This window comes from Ctenopharyngodon idella, chromosome 3 (genome assembly GCF_019924925.1).
Source record: "Ctenopharyngodon idella isolate HZGC_01 chromosome 3, HZGC01, whole genome shotgun sequence".
NCBI classification, from domain to species: Eukaryota; Metazoa; Chordata; class Actinopteri; order Cypriniformes; family Xenocyprididae; genus Ctenopharyngodon; species Ctenopharyngodon idella.
The window spans coordinates 44,128,086-44,148,472 of NC_067222.1; the positions used below are offsets into that span (position 1 = coordinate 44,128,086).

The 20,387-nt window shown below is 36.2% G+C and overlaps 1 protein-coding gene across 1 annotated transcript in view; it reads left to right on the forward strand.

Annotated features, from left to right (window-relative positions):
- Positions 1-2,231: 2,231 nt before the first annotated feature.
- The window catches only part of LOC127509266 (alpha-1,6-mannosylglycoprotein 6-beta-N-acetylglucosaminyltransferase B), a 132,859-nt gene continuing 114,703 nt past the window's right edge, over positions 2,232-20,387 (forward strand). The window contains exons 1-2 of the mRNA XM_051887857.1: positions 2,232-2,845; positions 7,259-7,371. Of these exons, the coding sequence (XP_051743817.1) occupies positions 2,778-2,845; positions 7,259-7,371 (181 nt within the window). The 5' untranslated portion in view covers positions 2,232-2,777. The remainder of the gene's footprint in view (positions 2,846-7,258; positions 7,372-20,387) is intronic.

Here is a 20,387-nt window from a genome sequence, read left to right on the forward strand (position 1 = left end):
GACCAGAGACAACGTGTTTGAGAGTGCTTGCCTTCTTTTGAGTTTGTTCATAATCCTCATTATTCTGAATGATGACTCTCATTAGATTCTCATTATTGTTCATACTGTAGTGAAACACATCCTGTCTAGACACAATGATAGTGTAAGCATAAAGCATAGATCAGCAAACATTAATGGGGTCATGTGATGCTTTTTAATGTTTTCTTTTTTCTTTAGTGTGTAATGCATCTGTTTATGCATGCATATAATCTGTACAGTTACAAAGCTCAGTCTATAGGGATTTATTCTATCTAGCAAAGAACACTGATCCAGACCTGCCTAAAACACCACAGTCGAAGTCCTGATAATACTTCTGCAAACATCTACGTCACAATGTGAAATATTAATGCCCACCCAAAGGCATATGCAAAGAAAGAAAGCAAGGCTTCAGTGAATGTTGTCTGGAGACGCTGTGTGTTTCGATGCGAAAGCAAGATCGCTTTGTTTGGCGATCCGAGGGTTTGCTTGTGTACAGCGTGTTCACAGAGAACAGCTTCCTGAACCTGCAGAGTTCAGCTATAAAACAAAAAATAATAAAAACTTACCACTGTGAAACGTTCTGCCCAAGTTGTGCTTGCAAATTTGGTTCCGATCGATCTGCTTGATCATCTGCATATTCAGAATCTGACTGGGGATCAAACTGATAAAACAATAATACCAACAAGTTTATAAACTGCTTGTTTACAACTGCTTTAGAAGCATTAGAAGCTGAAGCTTGCGATTATAGTAAGGGGCATTACATTTCTGACACATGCTTGAGGTGTTTGACCAATCACAACACACCAGGTCAGCTGGCCAATCGGGGGGAGGGGAGACTCAATCAGGGGTGCGTTTCCCAAAGCAAACTATGGTCACAAGTTTCAGCATTACCAATAGAGTTCAATGGAACTTACGACCATAGCTGGCTATCGTTGTTTTCCGGAAATGCACCCCAAAGAGTTTTAGACCGACTGGGAATAGGGGTGCTGCAATAATGTTCAATATGTGAAAAACAATGTTTTTGCACATTACACCATATTAACCTATTCTAGTACACAGAATTAAAAAGTATTGCTCCCTTAATCTAGCAAACTGTGCACATTTTTTTTTTTTTTTTTGTCACATGATATGTTTAGAAAGAGTCTGTCATATTCAAAACAAGTAATTGTCAAAGTGAAGTGCCAATGTATAAACACATAAATTATTAGTCTGAACTTTAGCCATGAATTATAAAATTAAGCATTTCTAAATGCCAGCTGTGCAGTAAATTGTTCAGACATGTTGGCTTAAGCTGTGTGAGTGGCTCAACTGATAGCGATATTAAGCTTTGTCTCCAAATCCAGGAAATACTACAACTATTACAAATACTACATTGTATTTCACTGCATTCAAATACTTAATATTATTATTTTTTTTTTTCCCTTTAAATAGACTTGAAAATAATGTTGAAAAAGGAAGACATGAGATTAGCAAATAGATTTTTTCTCACTTATACCACTTGACATCTTACCTCTAATATGGGACAAGTTGTGTCACTGGACAACTTTTTTGTGATGTCTATGAATGTATGCTATTTATGCTTCTAATCTCTTCTGATAGCAGCATGAAATATAGAGTAGTATATCATTTTGCTTTGCCTTAAGGACACTTAAGGAAAATTGGCACAGCTTATCCCACTATCTCAAATACTATATGTATATTACACTTTACAGTAATAAAAATTAGGTTGTCGTTTAATTGCTGTGAACATTTAATTTTCTTTATGCAAAATATAACTTTTTTTTTTTAATTATTATTATTTATTTAAGTTTAAATTTGATGCATTCTTGGGGGGTTTAGTGCACACTCTTAAAAATAATGGTTCCAGAAGGGAATTTCCACAGTGATGCAATAGAAGAACCATTTTTGTTTCCCCAAAGAACCTTTCAGTGAACTGTTCTTAAAAGAACTATTTTTCTTATAGTATGAAGAACATTTTAAAAAGATATATACAGAACCCTTTTCGACTATAAAGAATCTTTTGCGGAATGGAAAGGTTCCATGAATGTTAAATGTTCTTCATGAAACCAAAGATGCCAATAAAAACATTATTTTTAAGAGTGTAATGTGACAACACCGACACAAAACGCTGCATAAAGAAAGACCCAATTCGTCATATCTCAGATCGGATTATCCGAGTAAACTGGTAGAAATCCATCGGATGGCGCTCTTGATGCCTTGGAGCTGATGCACAGGGAGCTGTCCACGGCTCTGAAACTACAGCGGAGCGGTTTAAGCTTTCAGACGCTTCATGCGAAGCAGCTGAACCATATTCCTCTTTATTTTGAGCCACAGAGATAACATTATTCTCAGAGAAGGTGAAAGTGATGGCTGACATAACAGAAAACGCCAGTCGTGCCGCTGAATTGATCAAGTGTCGTCGCGCGCTGCGCAGGGAGTTCTGACGCGGTTATTCCCCTCACGAGCTACTCATTGACACTTAACCAAAATGTACAGCGATGGACCTTTGTGTGCTGGATTACTTCTGACGCTATTTGGAAACTATTATGAATAGGAGTTCAGCATCACCAAATGAATGACCAGCTGCTTACTTTGCTCAGCAATCTTCGGATGTTTTTCTTCGAGCAACTTCATCAAAGAGCTTTCAGTTAAAGAATTTTGCATTTAACGCGCATATTAAGAAACTTAACCGGGGGGAAAAGATTAAAGTAAATTATGCCTATTTTAGTTCGTATGTTGTTGCACAGCCCGCGTGAAAAATGATTGCTGTAAATAGCGAGTGTTTAACTATGATGAGAAGATGCCTGCTGACGTTCAAACCGTTCAGGTAAGACTTGACAATTTATGACTTATTTTAAATGTTCAGATATTGCAGATATTTGACACACCATTCAGACAGACCTCGAATTGGCACTGTAGCGTTTGACCACTGTAAGTGAGGTCTTCGTTTCGTGTCTGTGGTCAACCACAAGGTTAAGTTTTTACAAAAATGCACCATAACCGTAAGTTTCCACCAAAACACAGCAGTAACAGAATTTGTTAATGTAAAATCGTACTAAATTAATGTGAGATCTTAATAATGTGAGATTAAACAGTGTAACAACGTTAATAATATTAGCCTACTGTCATTTTGTTTAGTTTCTTTATGGTAGTGTACAGTACTACCAGTAGTTTTGTTGTGATAGATAGATAGATAGATAGATAGATAGATATTTTGTAAGAAATATTTCGCAACAAACTTGATTTATCGACCTTGTCAAGTTCGCGCCCTCGAACAAAGCTGATCAGCGCTCTCAAACTTCGTCTTTCCACTATTGTTACTTCATAAAAGTACAAAGAAAGACAACTGCTTACTGTCAATAACATGATGTGACTTTATGGAGGTGGTGGTACTATTCTCGGCTCTTGAGAGGATTTCATTGATGTTGTCAGAGGAGCTTCAGGAATGATGTGAGGATGGTGTAAGAAGTGAGTCTCTGATGAGCCTTCGCGCTGTTTTGCACAGTGGCGGGAATCCAGCAGCGCGAGGATGTGGGTCATTCTGTTCTGCAGGAGCTCTGCAATTTCTAAAATGAATATGCTGTAGCTCTAGTTTAAGCAATTTCCCCCTTATATAAAAGAGTATTACATATATATTACAGAAATATTATTTTATTAATTAGCATATTTAATTATACAGTGGCAAGAAAATGAAAATTATGCCTAACAGGAAGGAAGTATGAGCTAAAGTTACTTAGTGCTTAGTTAGGGAATTACATTTAGCTTACATGAGGACATAAACTTTGATATTTATTTTGACTTTCTTTTGAAATTGATATTTTCATGGGAGTTGTTATCAAATGTTTCCAACTGAGACAAACCAAATAAAACCACACCAAAAAAGTATGAGTTCCATTTTTTAATACCTTTTGAAGCTTGAGCTGTTTAGCCACCAAAACTGATGTTGCTTTCTGGAGAATGATGTCATCAAGGAATAGCAATATAGTAGGGGAGACTAGGGAGTGTTGTTTGAATGAACTCAATAGACATTATTCAGAACAGCGCAACGACAGGTACGAAAGCGAGGCTGTGAGGGATAGACTTACCGTGTTTTCAGTGGCATCCGCTGTATGAAGCTTCTAGATCACTATCAGTTTTTTGTCTACTGAAATTTCCTGGAAAGATATCTTTGCAGTTTTTCATCAGCAGAACAATTCAAAAACACATTAAATAACAGTACAACCCACTGAAGAAATGTAGCCTATGTCTATCCCTCACAGCCTCGCTGCCATTCCTGTCATTAATGGCACTGCTGTGAATTACGGTCTATTGAACTCAATGTTTATTTATTTTTGTGCTACACAGTACATTTCTCAAACTTTGATATACTGTAATATCCCAAAATGTGTCGTCTACTAACTAAAGTAGAAACCACTAATCACTACTTATCCCTAAACCTGGGCTTCTCAACTCTGGCCCTCGAGGCCCACTGCCCTGGAGAGTTTAGTCCAAACCTTGATCAAACTCATCTGTCTAACTTTCATGTAATCATGAAGACCTTGATTAGTTTGTTCAGGTGTTTGATTAGGGTTGGAGCAAAACTGGCCCTCAAGGGCCAGAGTTGAGAACCCCTGCTCTAAATAGTATAAATTAACATCAAGCACAAAGAGTGCTGTTACAACCTATCACAATCTTGAGGTGAGTTGTAAGACAAACAGAAGACATTTTACATGAGAGTGAATCCATTCTGGGAATCAAAATTACTTTTCAACAATAATTATGCCATCCCCTATCACCAATTAATCTATCTTTATTTAATCTAAGAATTTTTATTCAAAACAGTAAAAAAAGAGAACATTTTATTCCAAAACACCAAATACACACACACAAAAATGAAATGGCCTATATAAAAATATTTTATGCAATTTTTATTATAATTTATTATTAGGTATACTTAAACTGTTATACTGAACTACTGAAAATTATACTTATTCATGATTCGTTTATGAATCAGCCGCCTTGAACCATAATGCCTTTTGTTACCCATCCAAGGCTCTAACCAGCATATAATGTATTGGTTGACCATGACAAAAGATGTAGTTCATTATGGATCGCATACAGTATATGGTAATACAAAGCACTACCTAGCACTATGTTTAGTGGAATTCATTTAGAATAGTCGACATGAGTGGCCTTGTACATTTTTATTACTGTTTGAGCAACTTGATTTAGCCATAAGAATAGTGTTTTGAATTCCACCTACAAATATGTAATGCAAAATTTAATTCACATTAGAATGAATAAGAATTATTATTATTTTAAATAAGCACTAGCGTGCTTGAACAGCCGGGTTGGTTGGGTTAATTTGATTATTTCTGCTCTAGCACAAGCTGACATTCTACAAAACAAACCTCTGATATGACATGGTTTCCAAAAAAAAAAAAAAAAAAAAAAAAAATATATATATATATATATTGTTCATTTAGTTTAATTAAAGGATTTTTATGTGAACAAGAAAGTCAATGGAAAGACACCAATGAAGGTTAAAGAAACAGTTCACACAAAAACACATTTCTGTCATTATATGTACACAATTACATAAAATGTATATGCTGTTATTGTTTTGCTCTTCTTTTCTATACAATGACATGATCACTATACAGTAATCATGTCTGAGAAGCTCTAAACAAAACATCACCACCATTACATACAGCAGGCCAAATTACTCATGTGTTTTATTCCAAGTCTTCTGCAATCATATAATAGCTTTGTGCGAGGAGCAGACCTAAATTTAAGTCGCTGTTACTGAAAATATTGACTTCCACACTGCTGCGACACCACATTATGATTGGCATTTATTGATGCACCAGCACAACAGTTTTAGAGTGCTGCAGGGTGACGTATATTAAAGGCCAAAACCCAGAAACAATTGAGTATTTTAGTACTTCCGGTTCCATCATCCTGAAGTCGATGGTCTTTTTGAATGGGTTTTTGGTTAAATGCCTGAAATAAGTTCTGTGGTTCACACAAGCTCAAGATTTCAAGTCGAGAAACGACTCACTAGTCGTTTTTTATAGCCTCATTTTGTTTTTAATCGCACTCTTGCGAACTATTCTAACTCACACTTTCAGGGAAGATGTTTTTAAACAAAAAACTGAAAGAGTTGTTAAGAGCTTAATGATGGGGACGTTGAAGTCATGTGACCGTGGTATAGTCCATTTATAGCCTATGTTTAGCTTTTTACTTCTGATGATTGTATTTAAGCTTCAAAATTCATAAAAGTTGTGTGCATTTGTGAAGATTATCATGATGAATAAAAAACTCATGAACTTTTGTTGATCACACAGCTTATTTTCTGCAGTAAACCAAAAGCCAACAGGGAATCAGGGAGATGCTTAAAGGTGCAATATGTAATATATTCTGTCCTCTAGAGGTCGCTAGAGGCCTATTCAAAACAAAGGCGTAGCTTGACGACGCCAAGTTTGAGCGCGGACTCTTGGGACATGTGGTCTTCACCTCAACAGACGGTGGAATAGAATTGGGATAGGACTCGGGAAGAAATCATGTTCATGGATGCAATTATTAGCGTTACTGTAGTATGAAGCAGAGCAGGACCGAGTGTTGTGGGAGCTGAACGAGGCCGCTGGAGCGATTGCGCAACACACGCCTCACGAGCAGCAGAACTTTTATTATGCCACAGTCGCCGGCGCCGCTTCCGCTTTTCTGTCTATAAATATATCAAAACAGTTGTTCCCTTGTCTATTAAAACATGTAAATATTAAAACGCCTTTGGTGTTTCCATGGTTTCTACAAAATAAAACCGGAAATCGAGGGTAACACGGGTATGACGCAATTGACAGGTGACTCCTCACACGTCCCGGAGCCTTGGTTAACATTGCAATTTTCTCAGGATTTACAAATAGTTGCAAACATTTGAGATATTGTAAATACTCAACTGAACAAAATATATAACACTGGCCTAGTGGTTTTTGGATATTTTACTGCAAAATTCTTATGGGTTGGCCTACAAAAATATATTATCACTGCAGCACTCTATTAATCTATTAAGGAAAGATTGAGGAGTTAAGTGAACTAATTTATTGGGAGAACTATACAAAAAAAATTTTCACAAGGATGATATATTTCTTTTAACAATATACTTCTTCTGGTTGTTTCTCGTCATTGTCTGGCTGGAAGTTTTTCTTGTTCCACTCCAGCACATTTATACATCTGTCTGTCTGTCTCTGTCTGTCTGTTGCAGGATATTTGTGGCGGGAATCGGTTTCTTCAGTCTGTGCTTCTTAATGACCTCTCTGGGGGGGCAGTTCTCGGCCAAGCGACTGGGCGATTCCCCATTCAGCATCCGAACCGAAGGTACATTAATAACTGGCAGCTCTGCACGTCCACCTGTGCTGACCATATGCATATCTAATTCATCCGGTGGCATTTGGAAAGTGTCATTTTATGGGATCTTTAATGGGGTCAATGGAGGGTTTTGCGCTGGCCTTTAACAGGCTTGATTATCCAGGGTTCGGCGTGCTGTGAATAGCATCTCTGGCTGCAGAAGACCCCATTTGTCTTCAGTCATCACCTTTTGTGCGTATTAAAATAGATCACACCAGAGGCTAGAGGTCTTGCTCACTGCAAATGCCAAAAGAGAAAAACTCACCCTGTCATCATTTACTTACTCATCAAGAGTATTTGTGAAAGTTGATAAATGAAGTGTGTTCCTAATATGATGAAATCTGCCAACACAGATTATTTGTGTCCTGGTTGGGATCGTCTTCTCCACAGAAGATGCATGCGATGCTGACTTAGAATTTAGCAAGACAGCGTAATTATGCTGTCTACCTTTTGTGAAAGCTTTCATGTTGGAAGCACACCTATACTGCTTTAAAATTCTGCCTACATGGGCTCACTACAGAGGTTTTGGAACAGAGCCAGTGTGTTTAATATTCAGTTCCTTTCTAGTTTCAACACCGCTGTGCCCAACAGGAAATGGTGTACCCAAATGTGGCAAATAGCCATCTTAAGAGCTCCACTCGGTTGCTGGAAAATTGGAAAACTGCTTCATGGTGTGCTCAGCAAACCCCAGTATAAAGCTGAAGATGATGGATTAGTGTTCTGTGATGTTGTGGGAGAGGTCGCATGGAGAGAGAGAGTGGGAGAGGTCGCATGGAGAGAGAGAGAGAGGAGAGAGAGAGAAAGAGAGAGAGAGAGAGAGCAAGAAAGTACAATCTGATTAATTAACCACTCCCAGGCTGAAGTCTTGAGAAAGCATCTGGCTCTTGCTCATTAAACACTGCCTGCTGATCAGCCAGGGATGGACGTCACTGTGTTTTGGGAGCCCAGCTCTGACATGTGAGATGTGAGGGTTGCTTTGAATTCCAGTTACAAATGACTAATTATTTCGAACTAATTACATCTGAATTACTTAAAATGTAATCAGTATCCAAATTCAAATATCACTACACGTATTGCAATTAGGAAATCTGTTCTTAGGGTAAGAGTTTCCTCTTAAAACCTATTCACAAAGCTGCTGAGACAAACTTTTACTAAGTGAAAGAGAGAAGTCTCTTAGCTAAGAGAAAGGGCAGGGTTGACCTTGTTGCTATGGATGATGTCAACTTTCTTCAGCCCTGGGTATACTTAGCTTTTTTAGACATACGCGCACAGCCTTCCAAAATATACTTCATTTGACTCGTATGTGTACACAGGCATTCGACGCATGCATAGTTTTGAATGAGGGTACTTTCTAACCTCTTCACATAATCTCTCATCTATGTAGGCCTCCTTTGTCCCTGTAGCTTGCATGCGTTCTGGTCTGTTCTGTTTATGCAGTTTTTCTTCGACGCCCTTAGGGCATGGTTGCCACCTTGTGGATAAACTAATTACTGCAAAAAAATTAAATGCGCATGTGCGACCTGCGCGTACAAAGTATGCATGGTTACAAAAATCCGGCGGTGCGCGTACTCTTCTGATGACGAAATTCACGTCACGTGCACTGTACGCTGACCCTCGCATACAGATGAAAGTGAAGTAGACTTTGGGCTTTACTAACTATGCACACAGTGATTGGCTGAGAGGGGAAGGGTTTCTGTCAGTGATTCAATCATAGAAATATTGTAGAACGAGGTATCATTTTGCCATATAAAGATATGATTTTAAAGAGATATGATTTTAAAGATTTTAAAATGTAGGCTAAGTGTCACTAATTAAACAATTATGTTCAGCTAATTCTCTGCCTCTCAGCTTCTCAAGAGATTGCAGAATTCAAGTAACAAATGATGTTTTATAAACAAAGGTCCGGAAGGAGAACACTGAAATGGTATATCTAATCAGCTTGAGAGGAGTCATATTATATATATATATATATATATATATATATATACACACACAGATGAAAGGATATGCAGATGAAAGGATATTATTTTCATCTTGACCACAATGTTTTATTCTCCATCACAGATTCAAATCTATAAATCAAAATATTTATTGCATTTATGAAGAAAAGGCTTAGCACCCGTCTCTATTGCCTCAATGGTGTACTGTGTCTTTGGGCGGATTGCCAGCAACAGTCATTTTAGGATTGTTTGTGATTTGGTCTTAGTGACTTAGGAGTCCCCTTGATTACTCCTAACTTTTCACACATTTAGGAGCTGGTTCTAAAATGCTTTGCGAAATACTCTTAGAGCAAGTCCTAAAATTAGGACTGACACACCCATTATTTTTAAGATTTTCTCCTAAATCGGCAAGTTAGGAGCTACTTTTAGCCCTAAGATGTTTTGTGAATACGGTCCCTGGCTTTTTGTCATTTTTATATTGATACAAGAAATGCAAATAAAGACACAAGAATAGTAATATCTGCTAGATCAGGTGTTTTCAAACTGAGGTCTGGGGATCACCATGGGGCTGCAAGGGAGTGACATATTAAATTTAAGAAAGTTGAATGCCGGGTCGCTATTTTCATGTCAATTTTTTATATCACAAAATTTGGTGGCATTTTTTTTTTTTATTGTATTACAGTATTAAAGTAAAATAATGCTGATATATGCCAATTATGTATGTAATAGTACCAAAATACTTGACAATTTATATAATCATTATTTTTTTATTAAAGTTTTAAAGATTTTCTTTTTGCATTACGTAATAGATTTTTTTAAAACAATTTCTAAATAATAATTTTTTACCTTTTTGACGTGTTTGTAACAGAATACAGAAACCGTTTTTCATGTCCTGACAACATAAAAGTGTTCCCAGTATTCTCTATCTAACACTAATGTTCAGCTCTATTAGTATACATGTTATCTCAATGCTCTCCTTTGGTCCCTAAGAGAAAACCTGCTGATTCTCTAATCCTCTTCCGCATAAGATATCCTCCAGTTTTTACACCCTCACTCTGGCCATGATCTATCCTGAGTAATACCATCCAGCATATGTTCTGGGATTACGCCTCTAATGGATACTAATGGCGATTCTAAGAGAGGTTTGTTTTTATACATTTTTAATGAAAGCTTGTGTGTGGGTTGATGCAGGGAGCACTTTGTCAGTTTTAAATAGCAGACTTGTGTTAGTTAAGCAGGAAATACAGGATGCCTAGCATTAGAGCCAAAAAAAAAAAAAACTGGGGTTCAAAATCTCAGAGCGTTCAGAGAATACATCCCTTCACTGGATACACTCTCACTTATTACTATTCCAACTGAAAATAACCTAACAGACTTAATCTATAAACTAGCCGCCTAAAATATTGCTTAAATGTGTAGTTTTAGATGCTTCATTATTAGGGATGAAATTCTTCTCTTTTCCATGCAATGAATGTAGATGTTTCATATAGCCAAGATCAAAATTAGAAAAAAATGGCAGGACTTGTGCACTATTTTCCTTGTCTTCTGATAGCTACGATAGCTTTATGTCATATTTTTCAGACTTGCCACATCTCAGCTGGTCACGTTAAATGCAAGAATTTTTGATCATCAATATTGTTCAGCACAAAATTGAAGAACTCATTACAGCATGGGTTGATCTTTCGTTGACCAATCAGCCGGAAGGAGTGTTTATGCCCTTTCACAATTCTTTATCCATTTTCTACCCAAATTTCTTATTTCATTTCAAATTGAAAAGCAAACTATCAGAAGGTACACAGACCTTAATAATACACTTTAATGTATTTTAGGTACTATTTATTACAACAATACTTTGTTTAACTGGTCATGACGTATATTTTTTTCATTATTTTAATAATTTCTTGAGGTTCACTTATAATGGTAATAATGCTTTTACACACACACACACACACACACACACACACACACACACACACACACACAATCATTCTCATTCTGACCCTCTGTCTGAAATTATTCGTTTTTAAGGAGTGGCTCCTTTGAAGTGCCCATATTTTGCTTTTTTTTTTTTCCTTCTCAGATATTAACTTTCATGTAGTGTGTTATATAGCTGTTAAAAGGTCTGCAAAGTTTCAAAGATCAAAGGATAAATGGAGTTATTGTCTCCCAAACGAAAGAAGCGACTCTGAAGGTTTGTAACAAATTTGCATAATTCCAGTCTGTTGTCTTCAATGGCTGACCTCGAACAACATCTATACTTTGACACTCAAATGCTGTAGTTGTAGCTGAGACTGGAAGAGTTTGGTTTTGTGTTGTCGACATGTCTAGAAGATGCAAATCCATTTTGATGCACTTCCAAAAGGTTGAGGCTCGGGCTGGAATTGATACGGCAAAACCGATGCCATTGCTGCTGTTTCGTATCACTGTGTATCAAGTGCTGAGGAAGCCAACAGACCTGAAATTCAGAAATGGCAATAGGTGTTTAGTTTCTGACAAGCACTGTAAGTGGTTGACCAATCACAACAGACTGGGTCATCTGACCAATCTGAGCAGAGTAGGCTTTCAGAAAGGAGGGGTTTAGACAGAATCAATCCTTTATCAAACCATTTCAGACACTGTGAGAAAAGAGGTGATTCTGCAATGTATATCATGAGAAAATTAAAAAGTGTTTTTGACCTTGGATGCTATTGTAGGAGACTCCAAAACAGAATTAGGAACCTTTAAAATAGCATTTTAAGGGCACTTATGACTTAACAGCCACTGTTATGATTGGCTAATGTCATTGTATAGGAAAAAGTTTCAATGCCCTCTCGTTATTGCACGTGAGTAAGCGAACGCAAGTGTAAAAGATGAAAATTTCATGTCTCATGTCATGACCCCTTTAATCCTACTTTTTTACATTCAGCAATTCTGCATCTTGTTTGCTATTCTATTCTGAATGGTGCACAACCCGGTTAGTCGAGTCTCCTGTGTGCTTTGTACGGTGTTTGGCTGCCAGTGACATATAAATCTGTGGATTGCAGGGCTTTGACACAACATTCTCTAGGAAGGTCTTTAGATTTCAGTTGGAGTCGTCCCTGTGCTCCATCACACTCCGGCAGATATCTGCACTGCTCCAAGATGAAAATCAGCGCTTCTCTTCCCTTTAGACAGTCAATGCAGGGTTCAAAAACTGTGGCCTTTGACAGTTGTTGCACACAGGCACAGCAGGAGATGAAAACACTGATTTTATTATAAGCCTATAACTTCTTGTACTGAGGTGTTTTCTCACTCGTATATACAGTGGGATCCAAATGTCTGAGACCACACTGAAAGTCTGGTCTCAGATCTCAGATTTAAATGTAAAGTTTTGGAAAAAATGAAAAGGTATGATGTAAAATTAATTAGAAAAACTATTTCTAGGTCACAAATCAAATGTAATCAAATGACTGCTGCAAAAATAAACCACATCTATTGCATATTATTATTATTATTAATATTATATTTTCAAGGAATTTAATGAATTGAAAGGATACAGCGTTAACATAATCATCCCCAGTCCTCTCACCACGAGACGTGCCCTAGTTTCACTGGCATCCATGTTTTCCTCCTTGCACTGTTGTGTATTTATAATGCTAAATGACGGTCTAATGGGAATGGGAGCCGAGTTCTTTCACAAGCACTCTGAAGGAGTCTGCTTTTGGATTCTTGGGGTGAAATTAACACTGTAAATATTTGCTTCAGCACATTTTCGAAGACTTCTCTATAATTAAAGTAATAATAATAATTGCAGATTAGATCAAACACTTTGGAGCAGACCTTAAAGTGAACATGAAATGAAACCTATTTTAATTCTGTAACCTGATGTATTTCAGAGTGAAACAGGATATTCAATGAGCAGAAAAAAGTAGTGCGGGACTAGATTTTCTTCTTTGGGAGTTGGGTGTGTAATGGTCATATGCTTGGCTAATGCATGTTTACTTTATTATCGCTTGTCAAATTTGTCCCTATTTGGGTGTGAGCAAAAACACTGCGGTTTTGTGTGTGTCCCTTTAAATGCAAATGAGCTGCTGCTTCCGACCCGCTTTCCAAAAGAGGGCGGAGCTTTAACAGCTCACGCTTTGGTTGCTGAACAACAACAAAGCTGGAGAATCTCCTGCAGCCAAAATGACAATTGTCAGTAACCGTGTTCAGCCTTACATTGTTCAAACCGGAATCGGATACTGATGGAGAGATTCAGGAAGAAGTTACAACTTTTAGAATGCAACTGGATGTTTCTGAATGGTTAGTGGATAAATTTATGTAGTTGCTGTAGAGTTGATTCAACTCATTGACTAGCATGTGCCGTCATGTTAATCTTTTGTGCAAATCCAGCGTTAAATTGACCCTCGTTTGTGAAGTAGTTCGGTGTAAAATTACGGCATGGTAACAACACTCTACTACAACAACTCTTCCTCTTCTCTAAAGCAGCCCAACATGGCCTCACCCCCTTTGTTGCGTGTTCTCGGGGGCAGGGTTTATGAAATTTTATGGTTAGTGATGCCACTAACCAGGGGAGAAGCTTGTTGTTGTCCCTGTTTGTAGTAGTCCTTAAACACAGAATTCTGTAAAAGAAAATATCTCCCTTTGCTTTGAACTTTGAGCATCAGAATTTTGCAGACATTGTTTATACACTAACAGCAACATTACAGACTAACTAAAGTTAAAAATGTTAAATCATAATCAACCACCACTTTAAATGTAATTTACCAGTAAAGACTGTATGTGTGAAAAAGCTATTGAAATGAAAGCAAACAGGTAGCTTAGCAGGTACATGTATTGACTTCCTTCACTCAAAAAAATGAACTTTCACTGTTGTTAGTTTCACTTAAACCACCCTTGTTATCATTACTTAAAAACCTCATGTAACTACATGAACGTAATTTAACTGCGTTGTTTCTACTAAAAATGAGTATTGTCAGCTTAACTTAGTAAGTGTTTGTTCAGTCAACTTAACATTGCTGAGTGAAACGCACAAATTAATGTTGACATAATTAACTGGGCAGTGGATCCGTAGTTCCCAGCATGCTTTGCAAGGGACTGCAATAGGAGAGTAAATTTAGGGATTAAAGTGTTATGGTATATGTTTTTCAGTGAAGGGAAAGATGTTGTTAGTTTATGTTAGTGTTTAATGTTCAGTTATGTTGGACATTTAGAGTAGTTCCTGTAATGTTTTTGAATTTTGTCGTTACCATTATGCAGAAGAGTGTCGCCTGTGTTTAGGTTGTGAGCACTCATATATGCATGTTTAGGATGGAATTCTTGCTCTCAATTCAATTAGTTATATTTTGAGTGCATTTTGTAGAGAAACAAGTTCATTTAATAAGGTAATTTAAGTCAATAAATCTGTTCACGTTACGTAATTAACATAACATTATTAAGTAAACTGCACATATAAATATTATGTAACAGTAAAATTCAAATGATTTGTATCTACTCAAAGAAATTTTGTTCTTTGTTCTTTTGTTCATTCAACTAAATTGTTATTTTTACAAATTACTCAATATAGTTGCGTGGAACCACTTGACACTTCTTTTTTAAGTAAATCCAACAATTCATTTTTTTTGAGTGTTGTTTGTTTATTTTCTTTGTAATAACATGAACAATATCATGTAAACGGGATCAATTTAAATTTCAAGTTGATTTTATAATGTGTGTGTGCTTGTGTGTTCATGCCATTTTGTATGTATGCCATCAAACCCCCTCATGCTAAATATCTTGGACAGATGTGGACATACATAGCATTTGGAACTAGTGATTTTGGTGACCTGCTGCTCTTCAGAAGCCCTCAGGTCATCTTACAGCTAGTGAGTCATAAGTAAACTGATGCAGTTTCACGGCAGCATCTCTTGTCTTCTATCACATACTCCCACGGCTTCTGTCAGACGAGTCGAGCAAAAGAGCTCCAGAATTTCACACTGACTCACTAGACATAATCCGGGTTTGTTTTCTTCACATTTTACCACAAACATACCTGGGGGAAAAATAGGTGGAATTTTTAAGTGCAGTCAATGCTTGAATTATTTGTACTCCTAGTTTGCATGCATAAATATAAATAATATTACATGGTATTATATAATAATACAGTGATTATTATATAATCACATACATATAATTTAGTATATTTATTATAATAATGTTTATAATACTGTTTACACAACACCAATTTCAACTAAAATTTTTCAAACAGCATTTAACTAGAAACTTTTTATGCTTTTTGGTTGTTCATTTACACGACAATGGCATTTTGGGGGCGTGAAAAAAGTGCAAGTTTTTGAAAAGATTAGTTATCTCCATGTAAACTACAAAAACGTGAATTTGAAAAACAGTGATGTCATGTGCATGCGTATATAAAGTGTTCAGTCTATAGGCGCATAGTGTTTTCTTTATTGCCAACTACTGGCCTGGCATGAATAATAGCATTTTTAGTCGTTTTCATAAATCCGTGTCATCTGTATGCGACCTGGATGATTTTTTTGAAGAAAAATCCTTGTTTGTATTGGACATTGGACATTTTAACTGGTCAGGACAAACAAAAGGACTAAAGACAACCATCACAAAAAAAAAAAAAAAAAAAAAAAAAAAAAAAAAAAAAAAATATATATATATATATATATATATATATATTAATGGATCAGCCAGGTAATGACACACAGTATTAAGAATCAATATATAAACTTCTGAACGGGGTCATTTTTAAAAATTCAGCTTGTTTTTTTTTTTTTTTTTATCTTGTGGACTATATAGTATGTGTACATCTTTTATGTAAAATATCTTATTCAGGAAAGTACTAAATAAAAAAAAAAATAACACGCATTTTGTATGATCCCTCTTATTTTGTTAAAATTATTCACATATTCACAGATTCTGCAAGGGGTATGTAAACTTTTGAGCAACACTGTATAGTAGGTCTGTGTCACGTCTGTTTTAGGTTTTGGTCATGTTTATGCTTTCATATCTTTTATTTTGATTTTCGTCACATATGTCTTTTTTCTGTATGTCATGTGAGTTCCCTTGCCCTAATCGTTGTATGACATCAAAGTACTGCGAAAGCGATTAGAGAGCAGATGGTGTATGACTTTGATGTCATACACAAATCGGTCTGCGCAGTACCACTTTAAGTCAAACACCTCTTGTCTTTTGGTCCCTTTAGCTCATGTGTCATGTCCTGATTGGTTCCTTTGTCTCATGTGTCATGTTCTCATTGGTTTATTGTCTTATCATGTCTTATCAGTTCTGTCTTTGCATTGGTTCTTTTTTGATTTTTGTGTGTGTGTGTGTGTGTGTGTGTGTGTTTGTGTGTGTGTGTTGCCAAAAAAGAAGCATCTTTAGCAGTTCCTTGAAAATGGCTAAAGACTCAGCAGCTTGGGTTGAGTTAGGCTGGTCATTCCAGTAGGGAACAGTCCAGGTAAAGGTCCTTGAAAATGATTTTGTGCCTCTTTGCAATGGTACCACAAGGTTAAATTCTTGTATATCTTTTAACAATTCAAAGAAATGAATCTTGTAAACTTGGTCAAACTGACCAGGGCTGCATTTCCCAAAAGCATCATGTAGATTGTAGAAGCCATCAAAGGTTTCTGCGATCTATTTAGGCTTACAATGCCTTTGGGAAACACAGCCCAGGGTAGTTCTGTCAATTTGTAATAAAAAAGTTTTGTTTATCTTGTATTTTGGTTATGGTTATAAATAAAACTGCACTTGGGTTCTTACTTCAGCTTCAGTGGACTTTGTTACAGCCTATAAATTAACTTTATGGATCTATTTCATTAGCTGTGATCAGTAGCCTAATTGCCTTTGAATGGATCACAGTGTTTTTGCACTTTTACTGTGTTACCAAATTGTTTACCACTAAGAAAACAGTTAACCCTCTGGGGTCTGAGGATTTTTGGGCCCTGGAGAAATTTTGACATGCCCTGACATTTGTGCTTTTTTCAGTTCATAAACATATTAATGACAAAAGTGTCGTTACACTGTAAACTAGGCTACCATAATATGTGAGGAACATGTATGTACATGCTTAGTTTTTTGAAGGAATAACGTTTATGCGTGGTTATTGAAAAAACAAAAAACTTAAGTCACTGAAAATATATATTAAATCTTTGTTCACAAGACTTCTGGGTATTGGAGGTTGTAGACTAGAGTTTTTGCTTCAAAATTATGTAAAAAATATGTAAAAATTATCCTGCCTACTCGTTCATATAAAACAATATAGATATATAAATTTTGTAAGACACTTTTTGTCAAGAAGTATGCGTGGAGGCGTGAATCATCATGAATAATGCTGTGATTCACACCTGAGAAGACAAAGGATTTGCATAATGACCTCTAATGACCTGCATAACAATGAGCTCTTTCAGTCAGGTAGGCTATGTGAAAAAACCCTCTGTGAACATGTCTCAAGCTCATCATGGTATATATCAAACATACAGAAAAAACAGCAATACTGTAAAATATTATTACAATTTAAAATAATGATTTTCTATTATATACTTTAAAATAAAATGTATTTCTGTGATGCAAAGCGTCTGAACATTCATGTTACCTCTATGGCATTTCATATAGCCTTTTAGCTTAAAAGCATGCACATTTGGAGAAATATTGATGGATTCTCATGTTTATGTCAATTTTCTATAAAGAGGAGTGATATTTATTCAATATTTATTGTCATCACTATGAGCGCTGGATACTGTGTTTTCAATTCATACTTGCAGCCGGAGGGCGCTCTGTGCACCTTTAGTCCACAAATTACTCTAAAGAAGAACAGGCATACCATGTGACTTTCCAGGAACTAACAGAGGCTTCCAGAGATCGCTAATCATGCCTATAACATACAGATAAACACTTTTCAAGACAATAAATACACGATTGAGACGATGTATACATGTATTGCCTCAGAATTTGCGTTTGAATAGCGCTCACTCCGTGGGCGTGGCCGCATTAGCGGATAATGAGCTGAATCATGGGCATCTGACATGGCTCTCTTTTCATACAGATTACATAAACAGAGAATTTTTGTTCACGATTTAAAACCTGACATTTCAACGTTTCTTTAGACATAAGTCTAATTTTTTTGTGATTAGTATTCACTAAGTTACAGTTCATTTTCTGAGAATGATCAGATTGGACTTCGTTCAGAGGGAGACGACAGATCACGCATCATGTTAGTTTTCTTTATCTTACAAAAAGCACAACATTTTGTTTTTACTCTGAGTGTATACAAATAAAAGAAGATATTTCACAGATTAAAAACCGAGGTGGTATCGCCGGCGATACCTCCAACTCGAGGGAGTTAAAGGCTTAAAAGAGGAAGTCAACTAAACCCACTTTACAAAATATTGACAGAACTACCCTGGGCTGTGTTTCCCAAAAGCATTGTAAGCCTAAATAGAACATAGAGACCTTTGGTGGCTTCTACGATCTACGTGATGCTTTTAGGAAATTCAGCCCTGGTCAATTTGTCCAAGTTTACAAGCTTCATGGCTTTGAATTGTAAAAAGATATTCAAGAATTTTGAATAAAATGTGGGAAACAAAGTAAACAGATTCCTCCTGGGACCTTTCATGACTAATAAAATGTGCTTTATGATAGTCTGATATTCTGTTGCATGAACTCACCTTTGGGTCAGACTGTGCTGGTAATTCTCAGCTATCTGGATGTATTTTTAGATGGGTTTTTTTTTTTCTAGACAAGCTGATTTCTTGGGTCCAACTTCATTAAAATTCAGAAAATCCATTAGGCCTCACAGGAATGTGGTTAGACCAAGATAAGACATAAAATGGCTCAGCTCTGACAGGAAGCAACATATTAATGATGATTTGACAGGCTCTTGACAGGCAATTAATTCATACAGCCTTACCCAATGACCACCAGTGACATAGTTCACAGTGGGTGTGATGACTTTGCTGAGTGCAACAAACTTTTTTTTTTTTTAATTATTTATATGGTGGTCATCTTAATGGCAATAAAGCAACGTTAATGTGCTTATATTTTGTGTCAAGATTTTGGAATTACTGCAGTGCACTGGTGTATACTAAGAAAAAAGAAAGGAAATATTCCAAATAGAGGACAATGGCAGAACAAAGGGGTTATAGTAAAAATTACTGATGACTATACTCAATTCGAATGACATTAATTGCTAGTAGCCTACAGGACTTTCCTGCACTTTGCAGGGAGATTAAGGACATTATTGAAATTCAACATTTATTTATTTAGGCTATTACTGATGTCTTGTGTTTTATAGATTAAAGTTTGTACATTCAGCTTGGGGCCAGTTGCATAAGCACAGCACTTTGTTAAGACTGTGTTATAAGTAGTAGTCTGAACAACCAGCAGTTAGCTAATGTATAATCAGCCTTACTTTTCAGATAGACCAATCTACATTTGTGTAACTAACTTTAAACAAGTTGTAACCAGTCTTTAAATAAATAAATAATGGATGACTAACTTGTAAAACCAGTCTAAGCAGTTTATGCATCCGGCCACATGAGTTGACAAAATGGACAAAAACAATATGTGCTTTTTGTTTCAAAGGTAGAAGTTTTGTTTAATAAAGATAGTAGAACCAGTAATAATGATGGACATTTTTTAACAAATCTATTGAGGGATTGATTCAATGGCTGACTCAGTATATTTGGTGGATGAATTCAAAATATTCAATAATTCAAAATTATTAATATTGCTTTTGTACATATCAGTGAGGATCAACCTGGAACCTTTATGGTTAAAAAAAAAAAAAGATAATGGGCAAAATACTCATACTATGCAAAATTATCTGAGCAGTGGAGACATTAGTTTGGTTGTTTCACAAAGAGGGTGAGGGTTGTGTGTAATTGCCCTCGTCCAATGTGTGATGTGTCACAAGAAAATGAACAAATGCTGTTTGAATTCTGGAGCCAAGGCACAGTAAATCCTTTTTTAATTATTTCTTTATTTTCTAATGACTTCAAGAGGAAAGCCAGTTGAAAAATAAAGTAGCTTATTAAGAATGAAACAGCTTTTTAATATGTGAACTTTAGCAAATTTGTGATG